This window comes from Serinus canaria, chromosome 4 (assembly GCF_022539315.1).
Source record: "Serinus canaria isolate serCan28SL12 chromosome 4, serCan2020, whole genome shotgun sequence".
In the NCBI taxonomy this organism is placed as follows: Eukaryota; Metazoa; Chordata; class Aves; order Passeriformes; family Fringillidae; genus Serinus; species Serinus canaria.
Genome location: NC_066317.1, coordinates 21,986,807 through 22,011,060, shown reverse-complemented (window position 1 = coordinate 22,011,060; position 24,254 = coordinate 21,986,807). Strand labels below are relative to the sequence as shown.

At 39.9% G+C, this 24,254-nt stretch overlaps 1 protein-coding gene across 4 annotated transcripts in view; it reads right to left on the bottom strand.

Annotated features, from left to right (window-relative positions):
- Positions 1 to 16,375, bottom strand: part of RAP1GDS1 (Rap1 GTPase-GDP dissociation stimulator 1) — a 90,684-nt gene extending 74,309 nt beyond the window's left edge. For 3 of the 4 annotated variants that reach the window (XM_018926824.3, XM_018926825.3, XM_050974061.1), the window contains exon 1: positions 16,151 to 16,375. In XM_018926824.3, the coding sequence (XP_018782369.2) occupies positions 16,151 to 16,154 (4 nt within the window). In that variant the 5' untranslated portion in view covers positions 16,155 to 16,375. The remainder of the gene's footprint in view (positions 1 to 16,150) is intronic. The other variant, XM_018926826.3, reaches the window with a different exon arrangement.
- Positions 16,376 to 24,254: the final 7,879 nt, after the last annotated feature.

Sequence of the window (24,254 nt, the reverse complement as noted above, 5' to 3'; positions counted from 1 at the left end):
AGGCAGAAATCATGCTGATCAGAAAATGGCATGCATATTAATTAAGGGTGAGTTCCTGCTGAGCTTGATAGTTCATCCTCTTCTGGACTCTCCAAGCACTTTTTATTTACACAGCCAGAACTCTTGGCTCAGGTTTCTGAATGCCACATTGGAAACCAGCACCTAAAATTCAGAGCATATGCCAAATGCAGTCTGCCCCTAACCAGGCATCTATGGAGAAACTGCCACTACAGTATTCCAGGATATTCATGGCATTTATTTTATACAGACTCTTAGGAGGACTGAGCTACTGATCAGCTGCCAGTCCTTTTGCCAATAGGAAGGAAAGAAGCAGCGATGCTTCAGAAGGAAGACAAACAACAGAAGTCAAAACCCAGCACGATTTTTGAGGCAATTCCTGACCAGCTCCAGCATGTAACAAGGATGTGGCAGCCTTTGGCATAACTGAGTGCACTTATTTATGGACCAGTAAATAGTCAAGAGGCACTAAAAATCTTTGCAATGGTCTGTCAGTAGTCTGAATAATTTCACCATTGTGCCATAGGCCATCCTCCACTTGCATCTTGCACCAACATAAAGAAACAGCACAGTCCTTTCTACACCCTCTGTTTAGAGTTTTTACACCAAGGAAATTCCTCTCGTTCAGCATCTATCACTCCCACAGATGCCAGCCACAAAGGGACCACAGTTGAGAAAAGAATCTCTCTTCTAGCAAGTTTTGTGGTTGTTTTCTTTCTCCTGCATCATTTGTTCACTATTATAATTCCTTTGAAAGTGGAAGAAAGGGGAAGTAGAAAAAACAATAGTTCAGAAGTTGTCACACTTAAGGGGGTACAGTTTAGAGAGATTTAATGGAGTAAATGCATGGAATATGCTCAAACCAAAAGCTGTTGTCAATTTTAACTACTGTAGATATGTTGATATTTTAATGAAATGAATAAAAGAAAAGGATGCTTCTGTATCAGCAGGCACAGAGCAAAGCAGCTTTGTTGCTGGCCATATCCTATTTACTCCCAGAAGCTGCATACAAGAATAAAAATTTTAAAGAACATTAGCAGGTGAAATATTCTTACTTTCCATTTTATTAACACATAAAAGCATCACATGGAATGTTATTGAATGTTATTAATACAGTAAGCAATTGATCCTTAAAGCAGCATTTATCAGGAAAGTTGATCATTCAGCTATAACAACAAGATATCAAGTCTTTCTCCTTCCTCAGGTCCCTTTGAGCCAAGCAGCTGGGCACAATGAACAGTAGTTTGGTTACTGCTGATAATTTCCAATCCGCTATAAATCCAGCACAAGGACACGCTTAGCTCCTTCTACATCTTACCTAGGTATCAGACCTTCTCAGACTAAGCACTTCCCCACTCTACATCAGCACTGTCACATGTAACCAAGGCCAGACTCATCCACAGAAAAGGGTACAGGAAAGCCCAGAAAGAGGGAACTAAAAACTACTAGCGCTGAAAAATCAAAAATATCCCAGGAAACACATCTGGTCACCACCACCCTTTTAGACTGAAGTTTGTCTTCTTGAAAAACAGTCCAGATATGTCCCACTAGAGAAGTATTAAATGCTTCTGTCAAAAGGAACTATCCTCTGATCTAGTTGAGCAGAACTTTTGATTGTCCTACAATCAACACCATAGGTGCTCTAGAAGGATAAAAACTGGAAGATGCTACCAAGTAAGCTTGCAAGGATAAATTCATCTATTTTGGAAAAGTTTTCTTTTCCTCCAGGTTGCCAAATATTTATTACCAAAGCTAAAAAAGTGAATTAGTAATATTACACAAGTAAAACCACAATGTGTTGGAATAAATGAACCTAATTGGTGTAGAGGATTTTACCTCTCTAATTAATACAGATGCAACCCACAACAGACAGAGTGTGGATATGACTGAAGTGTAGGACTTAAGAGAGCTTGAAGTACATGTTCTAGATCATCATATTCCATGTCAGAGAAGGCTCAAGGTATGCACTCTCCTCTGCTTAGCTGGAAAAGACCATGGTCATGTCATAGAATCATAGAAAAGCACTGAAAGCTGTACTAAAATCCAAAGAAATTACATCAATGACATGTAGACATGGTGGGAGCTCAGTAGGACTTTCATGAGAATGACTGGGAGATCTGAACCCATTGGTTTCCCATTAACTGCTGCTGCAAGTCAATCTGAATGCATTTCTCATCAGCTAAATAAGTAATGTCGCACAGAAAGAGCTGAATTCCTATTTAGGCCACACCTTTATATTCCATCTTTCATCCCCAGTGTGATTTTGCAGAATTAAGCCTGGTGGGTGTGCACAGACAAAGGTCTGCCGTCCTCTATCCACTTGCATTAACTTGTGTTTACTTGTAACTGTAGTCCAGTACAAGGCACAGTTACTTGTAGAAACTGACAAACACTCCTAGGCAATTTTTCAAGTATACAGACTTTAACTATTCTTAACAAATAAATAGGTTTTGTGTTTTATAGATAATAAAATAAACTTTAATTTTCCTGGAGTCACAGTTATGAAGGGCTCATCATTGCTTTACATACTATCAAGAAGTCAAACATAAATCTGCCAGCCCTATTCAGAGTGGCTGAACAGCAGATTTTGAGTATGCAGTTTGTGCTTGAAACCGCTGTTGCCTAAAGGCAGATACACATTTGTAATCTCTGCAAACAACACTGAATTTGGAGGAACAACTGGCACACCAAAGAGGAGTCCAGAGGCACTGTCCAGAAACCTGGGGACTGGATCAACAGAAGTCTCCTGAAGTTCAACAGGGGTAAGTGTCCAGTTCTGCAGCTATAGCAGAATAACCCCAAGCACCAGGGCAGGCTGGGAAAACATGCTGTAAAGACCCAGGGGTTACAGGAGACACCAAGTAAAACATGAGGCAGCAGCCTGTTCCCAAAGTAAACAAAGCAAACTGTACATTGGTTACATCAGGAGTAACATCAGACCAGCACATCGAGGCTCTGCTTGATGCCTACAAGGATTTGTGTCTCCCACAATTCTGTGTCTGGTTCTGGATGCCCCAGATCAAGGACACTGCAAAACTGGGCAGAACTATCACAATGGTCATGTTCCCACAACTCATGATGTGTAAGAGCTTGGGGGCCTCTGTAGTCCGGTAAAGAGGAGGCTAAGAGGGAAGCCTGGAACTACCTGAAGGGATGTTACAGAAACTACAAAGGTTTCAAGCAGTAGCTGCACAAAGTCATAGCTGACCTGGTTCAACTACCTCAAAATTCTCCCAAATTATGGTTCTGTATTTGTTCTATGATTCCATAAACCTGTTTCAAATTTCATCTTGAAACACTTTCACTGTTTCTACCGCAGTGTCTCCAAGTAGGACATGCAGGTATGCCTAAGTCTTGTCACAAATGTAACTGCTTGGTCCTTCTGAAAATTAGCAGAGCACAGATTGGAAAATTCCTCATCTGACTATTCCTGCTATCCAGCTTTCATTTAATAAATCTTTTCCTTTTCTTTCCAAACAGGCTAAGTACTATTTTGCTCTACAAAACAGGTAGCAGTTTCGGGCTCATGAAGAAAAGGTCTCAAACACAAGTAAGAAGTACTCATTTTACATCTAAAATTACTTCATTTCACTTGCAAACAATATGTTAATTTTAGTATGAGATTTATATCATGATTCATTTATTATGATATTTACTCAACAGTGTGTGCAGTTTTGGTATTGCTTGAACTCCCATATATATAAAGATAGACTGTGGCTGTGAAATACCATGCAAGCGAAGTCTTACTACTAGGAAAAAGCAACTTGGTGACTGGGATATAAAATTAGCTTGACTTGGTAAGTCCTTCATATTATTCCATGGTGTGACCATAACTTTGAAGAACAGGGAAGGCAGACTCCCTTTTACTGCAGTCTTCAGTTATAAAGGGAAAATAAAAGGAGTTTGAATGAGGCTTGATTTCTGTTACAATATTTCAATATTGAGGAAAGAGTATTAATTAACTATATCTTTGAAGAGAAAAAGAATGCATTAAAAATGTGAATTTGAGTTTTAAAAAATTCCCACAGAATTTGTGAGATGACAGTTTACATGACACAAATGGAACACAAGTATCACAGAGACTATTTTGTGAACTGTTTACTGGTATATTTACTCTCCACTTTCCTATTAAAGCAAGCAGTTACGAACCTCACAGCTTATTAACTGTGAGGAGGTGATGCATATATAATTAAATAATATCTAGAAACTTTATATTTAGAAGTGAATAAGGTTTTGGTCAGAACATAAACCTTTGAAAATGCTGAGTTAACCTCTAGCTGTCATTGTGGCAGATGTTGCACCTTGACATCTCTATTAATGATGGAATGTCCCATTAGAAAACCACATTTTAGGAACAAATGTTTTCACATGTATCAAACCAATATTTCCTTTGCCTTTCATTTGTTTTGTTACTTGTTTACTTTCACATTTCAGAGTTCAAGGTAAAAATCTAGTTTTCACCTAATTTCTATTTCCCCATCTGGGTCAATCACAACCTTATGCAATATGTTAACTTTAAATCCTGCACAAGAATGGGAGTAGAAAGGAAGACAACTTTTTACAGTTCACTCTCTTGGTCTTGTTGTTTCCCCTTTTTTAAAGGAACAGATGGGAGTGGGCTAAATTTAAGCTTGGTTTTATTTACCTGCTTCACTTTTTGCACAATTAAACACTCTTGCAATTAAAAGGTTATTTAGATGAATTAATGTTCATAGAGACCTCTTCAGAGTTTTTTTTTTTAAGACAGAGCTGAATTTCTCTTATCTTTTCAGCAACTGTTTGTCACCCTTGCTGGCATGTCTACATTTTCTCTCTAATACACGAGAAGTCAGATTTTCTCATCTTTATTTGACAACATGATACACTGAACTGTCTTGTCATTTGAGAATACAACTAATTCCCCTGTGCCACAAATTCTCCAGGATACTAAACATCTGCAACTTTTTCTGGCTTCCACAGATGTGAGTAACTGCCAAAAAAACCAAAAACCAACCAAAACCCTCTGTCTGTAGATCATAAAGTCATTAATTCTACTAAACCATGATGAATATTTCATCATGAAACTTTGACAAGTCATCTCAAATATGAAGGCACTATGGGCATAGTTTTATTATGCATCACTTAATTACCCATTATCCTATGGTCATACATGCTCAGGCAGAATATAAAAGCTACAATTTGGGCCCAAATACCATCTTAAATCAAATCTGCACTCTCTATGCAAATACAGGGCAATGGGGACTGAGGCTATAATCTGACTACACTGAGGTTTCAGCAGCAAAGCTGGTTTCAGCAGATTACCTTTCCTAAATGCTCTGCCACCAGGTCATTTAAGGCACTGCAATACAGCAACACTTAAGCCCATAACACACATGTAAACCTGTCATTTGATAGTTTTCTGTGTTCAATTTAAAGATGTCGTGTCTCAGCACTGAATATAAATTTTACTTTCATTAAATTAATGCCTCAATGCCTCTTGATAAGCTGTGTTGAGCATGCAGATCTCTGATGTCAAAGCAACCACACTTTTTTTGCCTGATGGTTTTGCATTACCCTTAGATTACATTAGATGAAGCAGCAGAAATATCCAGAATGAAAAGATTCAGATGATATACTGAATTCTGGGAACAAATTAGTTCCTAGACACCCAGCAGAATAGTATGCTCACCTAAACAAGCAGAACTGGCTTCTAAACTTGAACAGACCCTTGGAAAGTTAGAACTTAACCAAAGTCCAACACCAACACGTGCTACATGATCAAAGCCTGAGTGGTACAGAATCTGTTACATAAACACAACACCACAGTGGACATTAAAGCCCCATTCTGATTGTTCTTGGAGATGCTGACAAGCGAGTGTTGAAACAAATATTGTTAAAACATAAATATTTTCATTCCAAATTGTGACCCAGCTCAGAAGAGGCCTTTTTGTTATAAAGCTGCCTTTGTCAGAAGTCAGAGAGCTAAAAGAAATTTAAAAATCAGGGGCTTGCAAGAATTTCTGAGTTTTCAATTTTGATATCTACTCCTTGATCTCAGATTTACATCTCTGCCCAAAGACAGTCTAATCTTATTCTGGAAGCAGGCTCCTCAGCTTATTTTGGATTGTAAAAATGAAACTTTGGTAATGGGAAAAAACCAATAGGCTCATCTACATATTTAAAAAAAAAAAAAAATAAAGGGTCAAACAGAAAAGCCTTGTGTTTCAAAAATCCTGCCAAAACTAAGTAATTTTTTAAATGTGCCTATTGACCAGCTTTCAAAAATCCAGCAAGTTCTTTATGTACAGCCAAAGATGCTGTTTGTTGATAACAACTTCTGATTTTAGAAATAAAGTAGTTTAAGTAGTTGCTAGGTATGCTCACTTCCAAGAGATACCTCACTGTTGTGATCACTGAAGTACAGAAAACTGTTCAGAAGTGGAAGAGCTAAAAGTAGGCTAAAAACAATCCAGTAGTCCACAGCTGTTGCTTTTTAAAGCTTATTTAATATCAATTTAAAGGAAAAAAAGAAAACATAAAACAGGCCACGCCTTGCTTAACTGAAGTGCTGCATTATCTAGGGCATTTCTCTCTCCAGCCATCTGTTTTGAGCTGGGTGCATTCACTGAACTCAAATTTTATGTTCACAAGAGAACTCTACCAGTTTCTTTCAGAGACTGTGTGAGAAGTCTCAAATTCTACCTTGTTCTCAACAGCAGAAAAAAGAACTGTGATACCTTGTACAGGGAGAAGGTATGACCTTCATAAAGGGAAGCAGACACTTCAGATGATGTCTGGGATGAAGCTGCATTCCATAAAAATCTACTGAATTGCTTTTTGCTTGTTTCCACCATTCTTGCTTTTGGAGAAGTAAGTGTCCAGATTAATGTATGTGTGATTAGAAGCACAATGTGTAAAAGTCTTGCAAAGAGAAACTCCTAACATTTTCTGGGAATATCAGAAAACATCAAAAGCCATCACCTAATGGCTACAAAGTGAATTTCATTCTGAAAGTGCAGTATTTTCTCTATGCTGCTACAAGATAGAACAAAGGTCACTGTATGTAAATTAATAGCTTAGGGCACTGTGCTTACTGTTCCTTTTACAGGAGGATGTTCTAACATGATGATTTCCATGTTAAATTGGTTTCTTCTTTGATATAACAAATTATATAAATTACATAATTCCATCAATTTGAAAGAAATATCAAGTTTACCAAATTGTTTTCTCTATCATCAAATATAGCTCTTTCTTCATTTAGCAAGTTCCTTCAGAAACTATGTATTAGTATAGCACCATTCCTAGGAATTGAAAGATCCTAGAAAAAGTGCTTCTGATGGTCAAAATCAGCCCAATGTCTGCATTCCTCCCCCAGCTGCATCAACTGGGGAGCCAACATTACCATGCCATGAAAAGGTGGAGTGACCCATGCCATTTTACATACTTTCACCAAAACAGGACAGTTGAAGCTGTAGCACATCCAAGTGAAAAAAGCTGGAGCCCAATGACTTCAGTGGTGCTCAGTGTGGGCTTTGTGGGGGTACAAGAATGCTGTATAAATAGCACTTACACAAATAGGGCTCAATTGTGTACAATTTCTTTCCTACAAGATACATTCTTTTATATAATGTACCTATTGTACATTAGGCAGAACTGAAGCATGATTTTAAGCTGGTTGTAAATAACTTGATATTTAACCAAAGAAAAGAACATTTTAAAAAACAAACCCAAACCACTTTAAAACACTTGAAATTACAAAGCTGAGCACCAATTTTCAATTCTTTCCCTAACAAAGATGGTGAAAAGGGTATATGGTAAAAGAAGCTGTCATGTTTTTAACTAATAAAGAAAGAACCTGATGAGGAGAGAATGTGAGACGGAAGATGGAAAAGAATAGCTAACTGGAAGCAGACGATATAGAAAACTGGGCAATGAAATAAAGAAATCTGAAGGAACAGGAAAGCTATGAAAATAGAGTACAAAGAGGAACAAAAGAGTATTAGGCAAACTAGAAAAGAACTGAATAAATACATTGTAACATCAGATAGAGATATGTAGGCTTTGCCTGAAAAGTGTACACTCTATTTTGGGCACTACTGCAAATAAATTGATTACTATCTTTGATTTAACTGAGGCACCATTTTGCTGTAAATGGGTGACAGGATTTCCATTGCAAAAGCTTAAAGGAAAAAGCCAACCCTCTTGCCTCCAAAACCTTCTTGATTTCTGCCAGCATCTCCTTACATACACATTCCTCCTCTTTCTCTCAATCACCAATGCTTCCCTGCTTTTCCTGTAACTCCATATGGCAGGAGCCAGCATGTCTATATGTTCTCCCTGAGCTTTGCAGAGAAACGGGTAAGAAAGCCTGACAAGCTGTGCAGGATGAGGGCAAACTTGTATTTGTATAAAGTGTATTAATGGATTTCTAAATTCATTTGATTGTACCAGACATTTTTACAACAAATGTGTTCACAGACTGGTTTTCTGTTCTGGTTGTCCTTTTTATCCTCCCACAGAACAACACCCTGATCCTAAAATCGTTCAACACGAGCAAGGAAGACGAAGGAGGAAAAATTGTGGCTCGCAGTCACTTGAGGGAGAAGGAAAAAAAGAGAGAACAGCAAGTATGACAGTGCCTCATAACTGTTACACTGCTGCTGCCACTACTCTTGAGGGTCACACACTGAATTTCCTCTTAACTTGCTCAGGCAGTTCAGGCAGGGTGTCTCAGGTATTTAAACAACAGAGTTCTACCATGGCCAGCGATTCAGTGATGCTCAGAGTGCACCCAAAGGACTGCAGAAAGAAGTGGTCAGATACAGAAGATGCTATCACCAATACAGCAGGCTCAGAAGACTGACTTCAGTCAGTTCCTCCAAAGGCCCAGGAGGGGTAAGTTAAACATTCTGTGGACAGGGAAGATTTAGATAAGAAAGATGTGTACAATCCTACTTTGGTTTTAAAACCCTTTTCTCTTCCCATGCTTTGTTCCTGCTGTCAAGATAAAAGAGCATTTTGATTTAAGGAATCATTCCAAAGCCTTCATGTAGCAAAAGCAGCTATTTGGCAGTACTGAACTCAAGTTTGCCTGCAGGGTACTGGGTGCTATTGACAGTGAACATGATGGAATTTCTCCACAGGAAAGGGATATGGGAACAAACTTAGCAAGGCTAAAGCAAGGAGAAGGCAAGCTACTGGTCCTGTAAATAGTGGCATGTACTTGTAAGGTTACATTTAAGGCTAGGAAAGTTAAAATAGTCTAAATAAAGTCACTGGACTGTCATATCCAACATGAAACACAGGAAGCATTTCTAAATGTGCTCCCAAGAGGAGCTCCCAGCTGCTGGAGAAGCAGGCACCCTCAGCAATAGGCAGAGCTCCCTAGCCAAACATTTCACTCACCCTAGAGATTACCAAGACTTGCAGATGTTCACGTTTGTCTGATCCTGATATTTATGTAAAAGATCTAGGCTGGCAGCATTCACAGAATTAATCCATATGGTACAATTTTAGTTCCCAGCCTGGGTATAATGAAGGGCAAAAGGGGTAAAACAGAGATTGTCAAGTGCTGAGTATGAGAGCTCTCTTCCAAGTGTTATCCTCTAATGTACAGAAGAGAGGATGAAAGAAAGGTGAGTACTCTGTTGTACATGGTGTTCTTTCTGCACAGATGTATTCTAGAGGTAAAGACAATTACTGAAAGATAAAGAAGGCAATAAGGACAGGGTTTTCAACTGCAGGTTTTGTGCCTTGATGCTCCATGCTAGTGCATCATGAAGACCATAAATGTACAGGCAGCTGACAAAGGAAATAAGAACTCAAGACTACCACAAAATGCTGAGCTGTCACCTCCCCAGGTCTCCCAAGCTCAGGTCTGTTTCCCACAGGCTCACTGGCAGCCCTGACAAATTTCTAAAGGATTTTGTTCAATCTTCATCACATCACCCATCCTATAATGCTTAGCTGCTTTCCCCCTTCAATCCCAGTCTTCTCAGACTCCATCTCTCTGTCCAGTCTTACTCCCAAATACATTTGCAGAAGATAGACAGGAAAACTGAAAGAAAGGCTGTTGTTAACCATGTGAATTTAAGTACTTGGTTAACTGGATTTAATCCTGAAAAGACTTGTCAAACCTAAATCAACTGGTAGGAAGGGTCAACAAAAAATTTAAATTATACATAAATTTTGTATATGTCTTCAAAACCGTTGAGTCCATCAGACTGGGAAGTATCAGTGGATGGAACCGACTGATGAATTCAAACACTGATTAACTTCGGTGAACCTCCCTGAGTTATTGCTAACACAATGTTTTGATTGCTAACACAGTGTTTTGATAAAAGCTCAGAACTGACAAATGCCTCAGATGTTCCTATAATACAGAACTAGGAGGCAGTAAGTTCGTACGAGCTGTTAAATGTGAAGGAAATGGAACCTACTGTTGAAGTAGATCACTAAAAAATTTCCTTTGCAAGAGTGTGATTTTAAAAAAAAAATTATTTCCCCTGATTTTTAAAAGTGTAAGTGTAATTTTTATAATTCATTTGTCTGACCTAGAAATAGAAATCATGAAAGCGTTTAATTTATTTTAAACCGCAAAGTTTAACACAACTTTATACATTCATCCATGCTGTCAGTTTATGCATACTGTTAACTTCAACTGCTTCAGACATAGACACATTTTTTTCCCTGACATTTCTTATCATAATTTGTGGAGCTGTATCTGAAAGTGCTTCAGGTCAGAGATATTTCTCAGACACATGCCTTGCCTGTGCACACTTACACTTGTACAGTTAAGGCATGCTGTAATTATTTGCAAGTCCCAAAGCTTCATGCATTAAAGTCTGTCCTCTACCTGGAGATAAAATGAACAGCAGTTATCTGGTTTATAGATTTGACAAATTCTTCTGGGTATCTGCCAACTTTGTAATCTACTTGAACTATAGCTTAAGAACCATATGAGATCACCAGGGTTTCTGCACAACTTCAAAGCTCCCTAAGCCAGAGCTGTGCAGTTCTCAGGCTGAACGAACGTCGCCAGGTTCTGTGCACAGCTTTGAGGCTCCTTGAACCACAGCCACTTGTTCCAGAGGGTTTACAAATTCCATTAGGCATATCTGGAGCACACATAAATTCTAATACACATCAGCTATGCTTTTGCACTAAAAGGAACTTTTAGTTATTCAGAAATACATAGCTTTTAACTACCATTTTACTCTAGCAAAACAAATTTCATTTGGTTGCCATTATAATAAAATATGTAAATAGAAAAAAAATTCTATACCATATTTAACAAAAAGTGGCCCTGGGAGATTGTCCTTGCAGTGAAAGCTGCTACTTACAAAATTCCTTAGTAGGAAAAGCTGCTTGTCTAATTAAAATTCACACTGCCATTAGAAAAACTTCTCCATTAGCTAGAGAACACATATTAACATTTCAAGACACCTAATTTCCAGAAGCTTAGATGTAGTTCCTAATCTATTTTAATCTGGAAACAAGTTAGCATCTAAAACTTAATGCCTTTAACAGTATGAAGACAGCAGGAATTCTCATTTTCTCGAGCACAGCATGCGAACAGACCCAGGTGGACCAGTCAGCAGTGAAAAGTGGGTTTTCTCTTACATAAGGAACTAGGTCACCATCTAATGTCCCTTTGTTATCCTAAAACATGAACTTCATCCTGTGACAGAGTTAAGAACGGATAACAACCAACCTCCTTGACAGATGCCACAGAACAATCTCCATAGCCTTCTCTCCGGTCAAACAGTAATGACATTATTTTCCCTTTCTTTTGAACAAATAGTTGTTTATGCTGATAGCTTATTTTTGTTTTACATATTTATATATAATTAAATTCTGAGAACTTCCAGAAATAATTCAGCTTTACTTGAGAATGATAGAAGACTATAATGACTCTTTTCAAGCACTGTCAGCAGCATACAATTGGTACTATTTAAAAAAAAAAGGAAAGTAATAATGATCTGATTTTATTTACATTATCCTAGCTATTGTCTTTATTTTGTGGGGAAGGACATAGAGTAGACCTCCTTCTTTCTTCCTCCTATTTCTGTCCTCTGTTGCTCTATTCATCCATCTTTAGTTCTAGTATTTCTCTCCCTTCATGCATTTCCCTTAAGGGATTTCTGTTCTCTTCTATTCTTGTCTTGGTAGCTTTCTCATTTTCATTATTACGGCTTTTGTTTCCTTCAGGTTTCAGCTGTTCTTCTGCCCTTTCCTCTTTCAGTTTGATGCTACAGAAAGCCAGACGTTCCTCACAGGCTTCTGAAACTAACTCTGCATCTTCTGTTCTCAGGAAACATACTTGTGAATGAAGCCTTTAACCTAAAGCTAAAGACAAAATCGGTTGGTTTCAATCTCACATAGTAATAGAAGAACACAAATACTGGCCTGATCACAGGAACAGTTATTCATTGAGGAAGGTCAGTCAGAAGTAACCTAACCTTTCTGGCTGCTTTAAAAGCACACTTCAAGGAACATTACTAAAGCAAAGAGATGCAGTCTAAAAGCAGCTTCTTCTCTGTTTGTGTTTTAAAGAGAAGACTTTAACCAAAAGCAGCCTCATTTTTTTCAAAAATGCTAACAACCCTTTATACTGGCTTAATCTGGTGTATTCTGGCTGGCTAGAACTAATATGCTGCTGGTGGTGTTAGAAGTCTCATTGTTTTAGCAAAAACTTTAAAAGAATTACAAATTATCTTTTTGTGCAATTGACATAACTCTGGTCAGATTTGTATGTCATGAAAGAAAATTAGCAAAAGAGCCCAAATTGGAAGACTTTTTCCCATTAATTTTCATTTGTCTCATCTGAAGCTACTGATTACATTTTTTTGATCAAAAGCAGTTTGGTCTACTTTATTTTCCCAAAAGCTATCCTGGACACAGCCACACCTGAAGCTTTACATCCTCCTGCCTCCTCTATTTCATGAACCATTATCCTGAAGATAGGCAATGGTTTGTTACACCCTGCTCTGTGGCTCAGTTTCAATGTAGTGTTCCACAACCACGAGGCTGGTTGCACGTGCTAATTCTTCAGGGAAAGTGGGAGGGAAAAATGAGTGTATCTGGGAGGAGAGCAGTAATATAAATCTTTGTTCTGATAACTAAGTGGACAGTACTAAAACAAATCCATCTACACTATAGACTGGGAATCTTACATATTTTGTCACTGAGCCTTTAATGCTAGCTATTGTAAAGAAAGCCTAGCAGGCTGCATATGCAGTTTGTTGTCCAAGTGAACACCTATGTCTGAGCACAGGCTGCCTTCCATTTCCTGCTAACAAGACCAGGGCTCTCAAAATGGAAGAATATTTTTATGAGCTTTCACTATTACAGACTGTAATTGACACAAAGTGATAAGTGACATGAAACAACTGTATCCTGTACTTGTATTAAGCATACAAACTCTCATACGTGGTGTTTTTCAGTCTTCTGGGCTCAATGAATTACTGCTGAGTGGTTAAATTGTAATAGTTCCTAATTTTTATTTCAATAATTTACATCCAAGGAATAATTGCAGCCTGCTTACAATAACCACCATAGGTCACTGCTCTAAAATGGAAAGATTTTCTTGGATACAGTGTGATTGTACAAGTTTACCAGTTGTGTTTTTCGAGGTTAAAAAAAAGAATTGACAGAGGAAAGCGACCGTTCATGGTGAACTGCAGCATTACATTGGTAACTGAAAAGTAAAAGCCTTGTGTTTTTATAACAACAGAAATAAAGTAGTGGTGGTGCACATGTCACTTAAAAGTATTATAAGTTCTCTACTGCCAGCTCTAATTAAGGCCACCTACCTCTCAAAGTCAGAAGTTGAACAGTGTTCAAACTCTACTCAGAGGCAGCTTTACAAACTATAAATGCAAGCAACAGAAGTTACAATTTTGGAAAGAACCCGGGTTACTGAGAGGAAAGGGCAACCTCCAGAAGGGAACAACTGCCATGGTAATGTCTTCAGAGGAACACACACATGGAAACAGTGTAGCAGAAGACTTATTTCTATGCAGTAAAAGCAGATCCATGTATGCATAACAAGTATTTTTAGCGACAGAAATCTTTTGATTTGACTTAGAATATATCTGCTCGGGCTGTAGTTATATCTATAGTACAGAAACCAGTTAATACTATGCCAACCTGCATACATACTGGAAAGACTATATGTTTAAATGTAAGATATCACTGTGCTCTTTGCCACAAACACTTGTTTCTTGAGCATGATTTCTGGAAGGATATAAAAGCCATTGGAAGAACAAATTCATCCTTGATTTAATTCTAAGGATTTTCAGCTTTTATGCTACATGTTACCAAAAAGAAAGTTATAACCTGAAGGAGGGAATCTACTGCATTGACTGTGTAAGCTTAAACATAGATCTTAGACATTTAAAATCACTACAGTTGTCAGCCAAGGTGAAACTGATTTCAATCTTTGCTGCTCACAAGAGCTGCTGCAGAGGCTACTTACAGTTTGCTTTGATTTTAGAGACAGGGGAATCAGACCCTGATAAGTGAAGAATAGAAAAAGCCCCAAAAAACCCTTCCTTGGTGTTTTCACAAGCAATCTCTCTGGGCAGTTATGGACAGGTCCTGACAGAGTCTACAGGCAAGTTATTTCAGTCTTCCTGAAAATAATTATAACTACTCTTACTTTTGCAGCAAGATTTAGTAGATTTTCAAGCTGTTTACAAACTTGCCTGCAACTGAAGTGTAGTTTCCTCCAAAAAGGAGTGATGTGCTCATTCTGCACCAGCTTTTCTGAGCAGGTTTTAGCTGGTGCCCTGAAGTTACTATTTTTGGAAGCTGAAATAGCTAGACTTTGACCAGAATGATGAGACTAATAGTCTTATTTTGTGAATGGAGACCGGACGCATAGGCAAACTAAATTTTGGTGTTTTGCCTTTTCAACCCTCATGAAAAGGAGATCTCACTACATTGTTAGAGTTTAACCTAACTCTGATGAAATCTGACAGTTATTCCTCACATCTGACCCTGGCAGCTTTAGTTTGAGCAATTCTCCAAAGGTTTTCTACTGCTTTACAGGAGTTAAATAAGTATTTAACCTCATTTTGCAACCACAAAAACTGAGACACAGCAACAGCTTCCTTCCGTGGAAACTTCTAGTTAAAAGTGAAAGATGCATGTGATCTGCAAAGAAACTATTGATATACCTAAGGCCACAGGAAGTGCTGATATAAAAACCCCGAGTCGAGTTTAGGAGCTGCCACCTCCTTAGCCTGTTTGTAAACCATAGTTCCTTGCCCTCTGGACCTGCAACCTTGATCCCACCATCACGTTTGGCAGACTGGCTTGGTCTTTGGCAGCTCAACGTGGGCACCTCCTACCCATCCCTAGGATCTACATTACAGCCAGATTTCTGGAAAATCTGTTTTATGGAGGCTGTTTCATACCGGGAGAGCTGTAGCTTTGTGCAAGAGGATGAGGTGGAGAAGGCAAGAGAAATTCAACCAGCAGCTCTGTTACGAAAACCCAAATACCATGCTTCCTGGTCTCGTGTGGCATTTGTTGGGCACTCCATACAAGTGTCAATCAGCATGAAACTACTTAATTTATAATCTTAAGACAAAAAAGGGAGAGGTAACATGGCTGCATTTCTAGGCACGATTAACGCTCTAAAAGACGGAGAAATACGAGGACCCTTGTCTTCCTCAAACAATGAGCAGAGATTATAAAACAATCTAAACGTACTACCCCAACTTATCTCCATTACGCAAACAGTAACTGGGAAAGCGTCCTGGGGGTTCCTTACATAACTCCTTGCTCTGAGCCCCCCGTGGCACCAGAGGAGTTGATCTTTCCCCCTAACCCCGAACGCAGCCCCGGCTCCGCGGGTGCCGTGCGGGAGCTCCCCGGGCTGGGCGCAGCCGGCGGGCGGCGGCAGCGCAGCGGCAGCCACGGAAACTTTGCGCCGCAGGGGCCGAGCGGCGGCCGCGGCAGCGCCGAGGGAACCGGGGGGGCTCGGCAGAACCCCGAGCCTCCTCCCTGGCGCTGCGAGGGAGGCGGCCGATGGGAAAGTTACACCGGCCACCTCTTCCCGCCCGCCGGAGCCGAGAGGGCGGCGGCCTCCGAGGGCAGAGGGGCGGCGGCAGAGGCTGCACAGCGCGGGGCTGGGGCGACTTACCCATGGTGCCGCCGCGGCCTCCTCCGCCTCCTGCTGCTGCTGCTGCCGCTCCTGCAGCCGCCGCCTCTCGGCCGGCGCGGAGGGAGGCGCGGGAGGCGTGTGCGCGGAGCGAGGCGCGGCGCGGAGCGGAGCCTGCGTGCGGCGGGCTATGAGTCAGGGCAGCACATCCGGGCACGGCCGGGAGACACCCCGCCCGACAGCCCGGCCGCACCGAGCCGCCGCCGCCGCCGGGGAAGGGCGGGAGCCGCGCAGGGAGAGAGGAGGCGGCGCGGGGCCGGCGGCAGCGCCCCCGGCTGGGGAGGAGGCGGCGGCGGGGCGGGTCCGCTCCCAGCGGTGGCTGCCGCCCCTCGGGCCTCCTTTGTTACCGGGGCTGGGGTGGGGCCGCCCGCCGGGTCCCGGGGGCGGCTGCCGGGGACGGAGGGAGAGCGGGCGCGGCGTGGTGCGCCCAGCACATCCCCGCAGCAGCGGCGCTGTGCGCAGTGCCTCGGTCCGCGAGGAACGTGGGGTGGTTTAAACACGGCGCTCGCCGCTTTAAAGTTCAGATTTAATGGTATGGACTCAAAGGAGGAGCGTTTTCCAAGTAGGAGAGGTTACGTTGGATGGATTAGAGGAATTTTTTGAGGTGGTTTGTGTATGAGGAAAAGGATCAATAGAGGAAGCTGTAGGTGATGTCCAAGTGCTGCACGTTTTGCTGAACCAACATGACAGGTTTTACACCCGAAACTGAAAGGCACGAGGTAGATCAGTGTGGAAGGCATTTTTACCGAGAAAACGAATGTCTGTGTTCAGTGGTCCCAGTTCCTTTCTGCCCTCGAGTTCAGTATCTGTAAAATAAGAAACAACAAAAGGAACTGTTTGCTGTTACAGTTTTCATAGCATTTTCAGTGGGAAACATTTGAGGGGGAAGGAGATGTTGAATTCAGTAGCTTTTGTGGCATGTATTTGTTACTCAGGTTTTACCTGAATAAATCCTAAAGTATGGTTAAATAGAGTAGGACCACAGAGTGTGATAATAGGGGTTTGCTTGCTGTGTAGAAATAGATAGGCCAGGGACAATTTTGATGAGTGATGCAAAAAAAGTTTTAGTTGAATCACCCCCCACAGTGGCTTCACAAGTGACACCAGTAGTCCCTCTCACCAGCAGTCAGCAGTTGCCAGGGATTTCCTCTCTGGAACACATCCCAGGAGCTTTCATGCCTGTAAAAGGGCAGTGTGATGTGACAAGCAAAGAATAATTCATCAGTCTTTCTGCAGAGTCCAGACTGAACATGTTGGGGTTTATCCATTTACTTTACTGCAGCCCTATGATTCACCACCTCTTTTCTTAGGACATAGCGGAATTTTGTAGTTGACTTCAGCAGGGTTAACCACTGTCCCAGTATGCAGAACTTGATGCTGAAGTTACGTAAATTTATGATCAACTGATGCTGAAAATTAGTATGTTTTATAATGCTAGACAACACAACAAGTTTTGTTACTGTTTTCATTGCACTGAGACTGAAGGAGATTCAAACCAGAACATGCTGGGTTTTTAACTGCAGGGTTTATCTAATTCACTACTTTAAAAAACCACAGGTTTCTTAAATGAGTCCAAGTGGTGAAAAGCTGTATTTTTTTCTCTGCTTTCCACTATTTTCAAACCCTGTTTGAAATTCATCTTTGTCCAATGTTTTTTACCTCCTATTTCTTTCACTCAGCAATAAATTTTGCTTTGGTTTTATAACTGTGTCCCAAATGTCTCCTCTACTTGTCTGGGGGAAAAGGCAGTGAAATTCTCTTCTTAATGATCTGTCTTTGAGGGGTTATGGAAGACATATTCCACATATTTCATGTGGGATAAATCCCATGTAGGCTAAATTGGAGAAACACTAAAATGATCAGGTTTCTCTAATTTACTTATATGTCCTACCTGAAATGCACACATATACCTATGCAAGACCCAGAAAGGTAGCACTATTGCCTACTTCAAGAAAGGATTTTGAGGGCAGTGACTTCTAAAGAATTCTGCTTTCGAAAACTGCCAGAAAGAGACTATAGAATGTCTTTGGTTTTAATTAGTTTCAGTGGCTCGAAAAGAACCATGCAAAACTAGGGAGACCTTTTGTTCTTTTGACTGAATACTTATTAATTCTAGAACAGAAGGAGAAAGCTCCAAACAAGCTGATGACTCGATTTTTGTCAATCCCTTAATTAGGTACAAGATTACAACAGGAAAAAAGGGGTGTTGTTAAAAAAAACTCCAAGTCCTGCCATTCTTACAGTTGAATGCAAGATCCTGCATGTATGGTTACACATGGAATAGTTCAAAAGGGAGAGGAATCCTCATGAGAGGACTATCCATCCCCAAAAGACTATATAGAAGAGTTTTGGGCCCTTAGGCGTAGATAACCAATGCATAGAAGATAATACACAAAATCAGTGTTCTGATTTTTTTTAAAGTAATCAGCACCTGCAAAGTGTGGTCCAGTGATACCTGTGAGACTATCTCATAAAAAACAATAAAATTAGGATGCTTCTGATGTATTCATGAAGGAAAAAAATTGATTAAAACCCATGTTTTTGAGAAAAACCAAGCAACTAGAAACAATGTATTGTGTTACTGGTGAGGTTTGCAGTAGAAATTGAGAAGGAGCCTGTACAAATGTATTCTGTGGATTTCTGTTTAATTTCAGCAGTGGAGGAACAGACTGAAAAATTTGTTCATAAAAATATCCTTTAGAACAGCTTATCACTGCTTTTCTTTCTGTACTTCTAACGCAGCTGTGAAAATTGAGTTGTAGACTACAGAAATTAGGAAATTATTAGTAATGCTTTCTCTGCACTCCCAAACATTGACTGTGTCTGATGTCCTGCAAGGAAATAGAAAATTTTCTTTGACCAAGTGACCTTCCAGTGCTTACCACTTCATGAATGTTCTTTCTCAGATCTTGCATCAATTTCAAATTCTCAGCACATCTCCTTGAAAATCTTCTTGCATACGTTATACCATTTAACTTGGCACAAGGGTGCATGTAAGGAATATATTTTAAATTGCCTCTGGATGGATGCCAGAAGGCTACATTAACAACAGGAGCATGCTGGGATACTCAAATACATAAGGAACTATGTTATGCTGCTGTAGTTTAGTGGAAGTCCCATCATCTGATGGGAATGGGCTGTCACAGCTTGTTCAGTAATGAAGGGCAAAGAAAGCACAAGTGTGGGTAGCACTTTACCCCTGCTAGAGACACAGGCAACCTTTTGAATCCTGGCACCCTGAGAAATCTCAGTTTTTGTAAAACTAGAGGTCAAAATGGTGCAGGGCTATCTGTGAGCTTGCATATGGAAAATAGGACAAACTACTTCATGAGAGCTTCCTGTGGTATATGAATGGGGAGACAATAAAAGTGTGGAGAGGGAAGAGTACTCCCAAGGGATGACTGGCAAGTGGCTGGCAACCTTCTCCCTGAAGGCAAGCTGGCTCACATGGTCCATGGTATAAGAGCAGTTACTGATTGAGAAGTGAACACTGTAACTTTTTCTATGATAACTCGTTTATGTTCCCATATCTACTGTGTAAGTATTCATGATAAAGCCTTTCTGGTAAGTTGAAATTTGAAAAAGGTAGCTGTAGCTACACAGTTTGTGGTAACTGGAGTGGGGCTGTGTCCAGCCTCATCCCCAGTGAGCTGCAGCTGTGAGCAGCAGGTGAGCAGCACTGACAGCAGTGAGCCATGGAGTGCCCAGGGGCACTGACCAACACCAAAGGGAACAGGGGGCACACAGGTGTAAAGCATATAAGATGAAGAATATAAGAGATTGGGCTAAGGAACAAGAAGGGCAGATGCTTGTAGCCTCCTGCAGTGGTCTGATGTTGCTCTTTATGAGTTGAAGCTTTCTGAAGTTGTATGGTGATACTCTGTGTATTGTGGCTGTCTCCACTGCACCAGATGCTGTGATGTGTACCTTTTCTATCTCTGAGTGCCATTTAAATACAAGAGTGGCTGACCTTGGAAAATGAAATCTGAGAAATTGTTTTTTTGATCACAAACTTTTAAAAAACAGTGCTTAAGTCTGTCTGAAGAAAAAAAAAATCTGTATGTGAGTTGTTTTGCGTTGTGTGTTATTCTGCAAGACTGCAGCAACCCTTTCTGGCCTAAAAATTGGGGGCTTTTTTTCAATGACTTTGTTTCCATGTGTATTGGGGACAGTAAAAATGGCACGATGCCATTCATAACTTGTGAAGGTACAGTAGGTGTAGGTTTGAGTCACACTTTAGAGCTGAAAGAAATTTCCTGCATAGTCAAAAAGGGCTTTCTTCCTTCTTGCTCCTAAATTTAACTGGGCAGTTGTGTTTTGTTATCTTGTTAGGGTTTTGTATTTGTATTGTTATCTACAAACCTCAAGAAGAGTTAGGAGAGCAACTGGAGGGGAAAATAGTTCTAAGATTATTTTGTCTGTTTGAAGTCTCTTTCAATGACCCAGTCATAAGATCTGGGCTTGGGAAGGACTTTGCTTCCAGGTGAGATTGGTAGGGCCTTGCCAGTATTGGCCTTTCCCTTCACTATGGAAGTGACTTGCTAGCTGGACTTCTCTCTGTAAATCTTACCTAACTATCATCAGGTGTGCAGCTGTCTTGGGTGGGAGAATTTGGGTAGGTGATTGCTGTTCCTCAGTGATGGCACACAGCTGGGTCTGACTAAATCCCAGTGGGGTTCAGGTGAGTCAAGTCAGATTATGAAACATCCAGGTTAAATTGTTGGCCCAGTGGTCTCTGCTGGCATTGTGCTTATGGAAGTTATTCACAACAGCTGTGAGACAAAAAGTTGAAAAGGATTAAGGAGAGTTCTGGAGAGTTTATATTCCCTCTCAAGGTTGGTGAGAGCTCAACTTCCCTCAGCAAATTTAAACACCATAAAATGAGAGGGGTTAAAATATTCACCAAAAATCAAGTTTGTCTGCAGATATCTCCAGCTTTTCTGTAAGTATATTCTTCCCCATATGGGCTTACTATCATCTCCTAATTTTAATATTTTTCCTTATTTAATCAGAGGTGTGTGAGATACCTTGTAAAAATCCCTTTTGTTGATTCACAGTGCTCTTTATGAGTAAGTGCTAATACACAATCATGTTCTTGTGTAAAGGCTTGTTTGGGATTGTGAGATGTACAAAGCAATTATACAGTGCTCTTTATTTTTAATTGTATACCTTTAGTATTTCTGCATTTGCAGATAAATGTTTTTAGACTTAACATAGTGAAGGGAATACATCTGCAGCAAAGTTTGCTATGCTGGGTTTTATTTTAGTAGTATGAAGCATTTTATACTTAAATATTATTTAGTACAGCTCCTCTGTCAGGGTAATTATGCCTATTTGTTTCTCCGCTTCCATTCATTTCTCTAATTTAAGGCAATTAAAAGTAAGCTCTGTAAGTAACTTCTAATTTGTGAAAGGTACTTTAGACGTGATAATAGCAGTGGAAATAATTTGAAATCTACCTGAGCAATAATAATTATTATAGCAAAGCTGTTGTTAGGTAATGCCACTGTGTTCAACCCTTAGTGAGGCCTAAACCATGAGATTCCTTACCAATATAAGGAAAATCACATTTTAAAGTGGAGTTACAGAAATCTGGTTTGAAACATCACCTTTATACTTCCTAGGTGGTATAGGCAAGTTGCTTTGATCTGTGATTGTGTGGTCATGAGCATGCCCATTCAACAATTGATGGGTTACAAGTGATCTGTTTTTAACTGCCTGTATTTTGCTAGAACCAAAAAGCCAAAACCCCCAAAAGTCCAAGAAAAATCCTACTATCCCTCAGTGCCAGACAAAATACTGCAGGGCTTTAATAACATCACAAAGCTTTCAGACTTTAAATAAGGCAGATTTTTTTAATAGCCTTTTTTAATTTAAATCTTTCTGCCATTTTTCAGCACTGCAATTCAGTGAGCTTGGGCTTCCTTGGTGCTCTTTCTTTATTTTGGCTCCATTTGCTTTGTCCCTGTCAGGAAATAATTTTGCCCCATGTGATGACTGATTTAATTGTGATTGAAGTTAGGAAATGAATAGTGTATTTGTCAGATGAGTCTCTTCAGAGGAATTTGCAACTCTGAGGCAGTGACTTGCCTTGTTATTGCCCACAACATTATTGGTAGTGTTAATCTGGATTTTCCTTTTTGTCAATCTCCAGATTAACACTACCAATCTTCTTCTGCCTGGACTGTGTCCTTTTAAAGCCTCTCTTCTGTTGAGGCAGATGAAATACAAATTCTGTGGTTTATTTAATTTTTGGTTCCTTAGTATAGGAGTGCAGGCTGTATCTTAAGGTACCAAAAATTGTTTAGGATGTTTATGTGTGAAGGACCCTGTATGTTCAGTGGTTCCTAAACTGTAAAAATGGCTATAAATTTCATTGAATTTCATAAAACTAACTTGCAATATATGCACCTACCTACCTATCTTCACAAATATTTAATGTATATGTCTATCTACATACACACAAATATGTGTTCATATATAGTTATTTCTGGGATATCTTAAAAGTATGAATTGCATATGAAGGGAAAAAAAGTTTTTTTTTTCACTTGTGGGAGCCTGAAATAATAACTTTGAATACCACAGACAAAATCCTTAGGCTTACATTTTTCTATGCTACAGAATTAGTCATTTTCCCAAAGTAGTTACAGTCTTCACGTTCCTGTTGAAGACAGCATTTTGCTGCAGCTGCATGCCTTCCTCCTTTCTGGGTTTTGTGAGCTTTTTTTTGTCTTTCTGTGCCTTAAGCTGCTGCAAATCATATTGCTCTGACTGAATTCCAGAATGTAAATAATTAGTTACATCTTGTTTGTTCTGGGTCTTGGAGGTAGAGTCCCCTTTACCACCAGGCAACTGGGTACAACCTGGTGATGGAAGTAACTTTCTGAGCTGTCATTTTTCCTGGGAAAGCTCTCAAAAAATTCATAATGTATTTGAGATACTGCAAGAAACAGAGCCTGCAATAACATCTGTCATATCTCTCTAGCTGAAATTGTGCAGTTGGGCAAATCTGAGAAGACTGAATTTTCAGATAGATGTTGAGTTCTGGTCTGAGCTGCTTGCTCTCAAGTTTTTGGTGGTTTTTTTTTGTTGTTTTTTTTTTTTTTTTAATATATATTTTTATTTCCTTAGACCATACAGTTGAAGAATTTGGGGTGGGAAAGCACATTATGCTGTGAAAGTGATTAATGTGTATCAGCAAATGTGTCTGTGTGTGTGCAAAATGTGCATGATGGAGCTATGGCTGTAAAGTGCTGCATTAGGCAATGAAGATGCTGGTCTCCAGGAAGGGTGAAGGGTGGGGCAAGTGCCTCAGATTGCAAATTTTGAATTTGTTTTTTCATGTTGAAATCTAGGTACCAACAATATTACTGATAAACCCACAACCATTATAGCATTAAGAATAAACTAGCATTTCTAAAGAAAGACAGACAATGTTTTCCAAAACTAGAATTAGAGAAAATCTTCACCTAGGCACCAGCAGTGAGGCCATTATCTCCTCTGAATATTTTAGCAAGTGCTTAGCAAGCTTGCCTGCTCACTGAGGCTGAGAATTTCAGAAGGGCAATTCTGAGACACTCAAATGGCCACAAGAGCTACTCTCAAGATGTTAAAGCATTTCACTTTGCTGCTTGAAAAGTTAAATCTGGATATTTGGTTCTGTGGATTTCTTGGGATTTGCTTCCACAGAGGGCTTTATACCTCAAAATGTTGGTATCAGTTTCTCCTTCTTTAATGCCCTTAGCTTTCCCTCAAAAAGGACATTAATCTGCATATACATATATAGTAGTAGGACCTCTCAAAAGTTTTCAAATGTGCTAAACCAACTTTGCTGAGCCAGGTTTATCACTTCTTATCTGCCTTTCTAAAGTTTGATCCATGTTAAAAGCTAAAGCTAAACATAAGGGTATTCCAGTGTCAAAAAATATTCTTACTTTCCCCAGTGGAAGTAAAAATACAAAACCAGTATTATTAAAAGTTGTGCCTATGGGAACAGGTTCAGTTGCCTCTAAGTTCCTTGGGTTGTAGGTAAGATTTTTGTCTTAAGAAAGATGGAAATTTCAATACAGCAGCTGAAGAATAATAC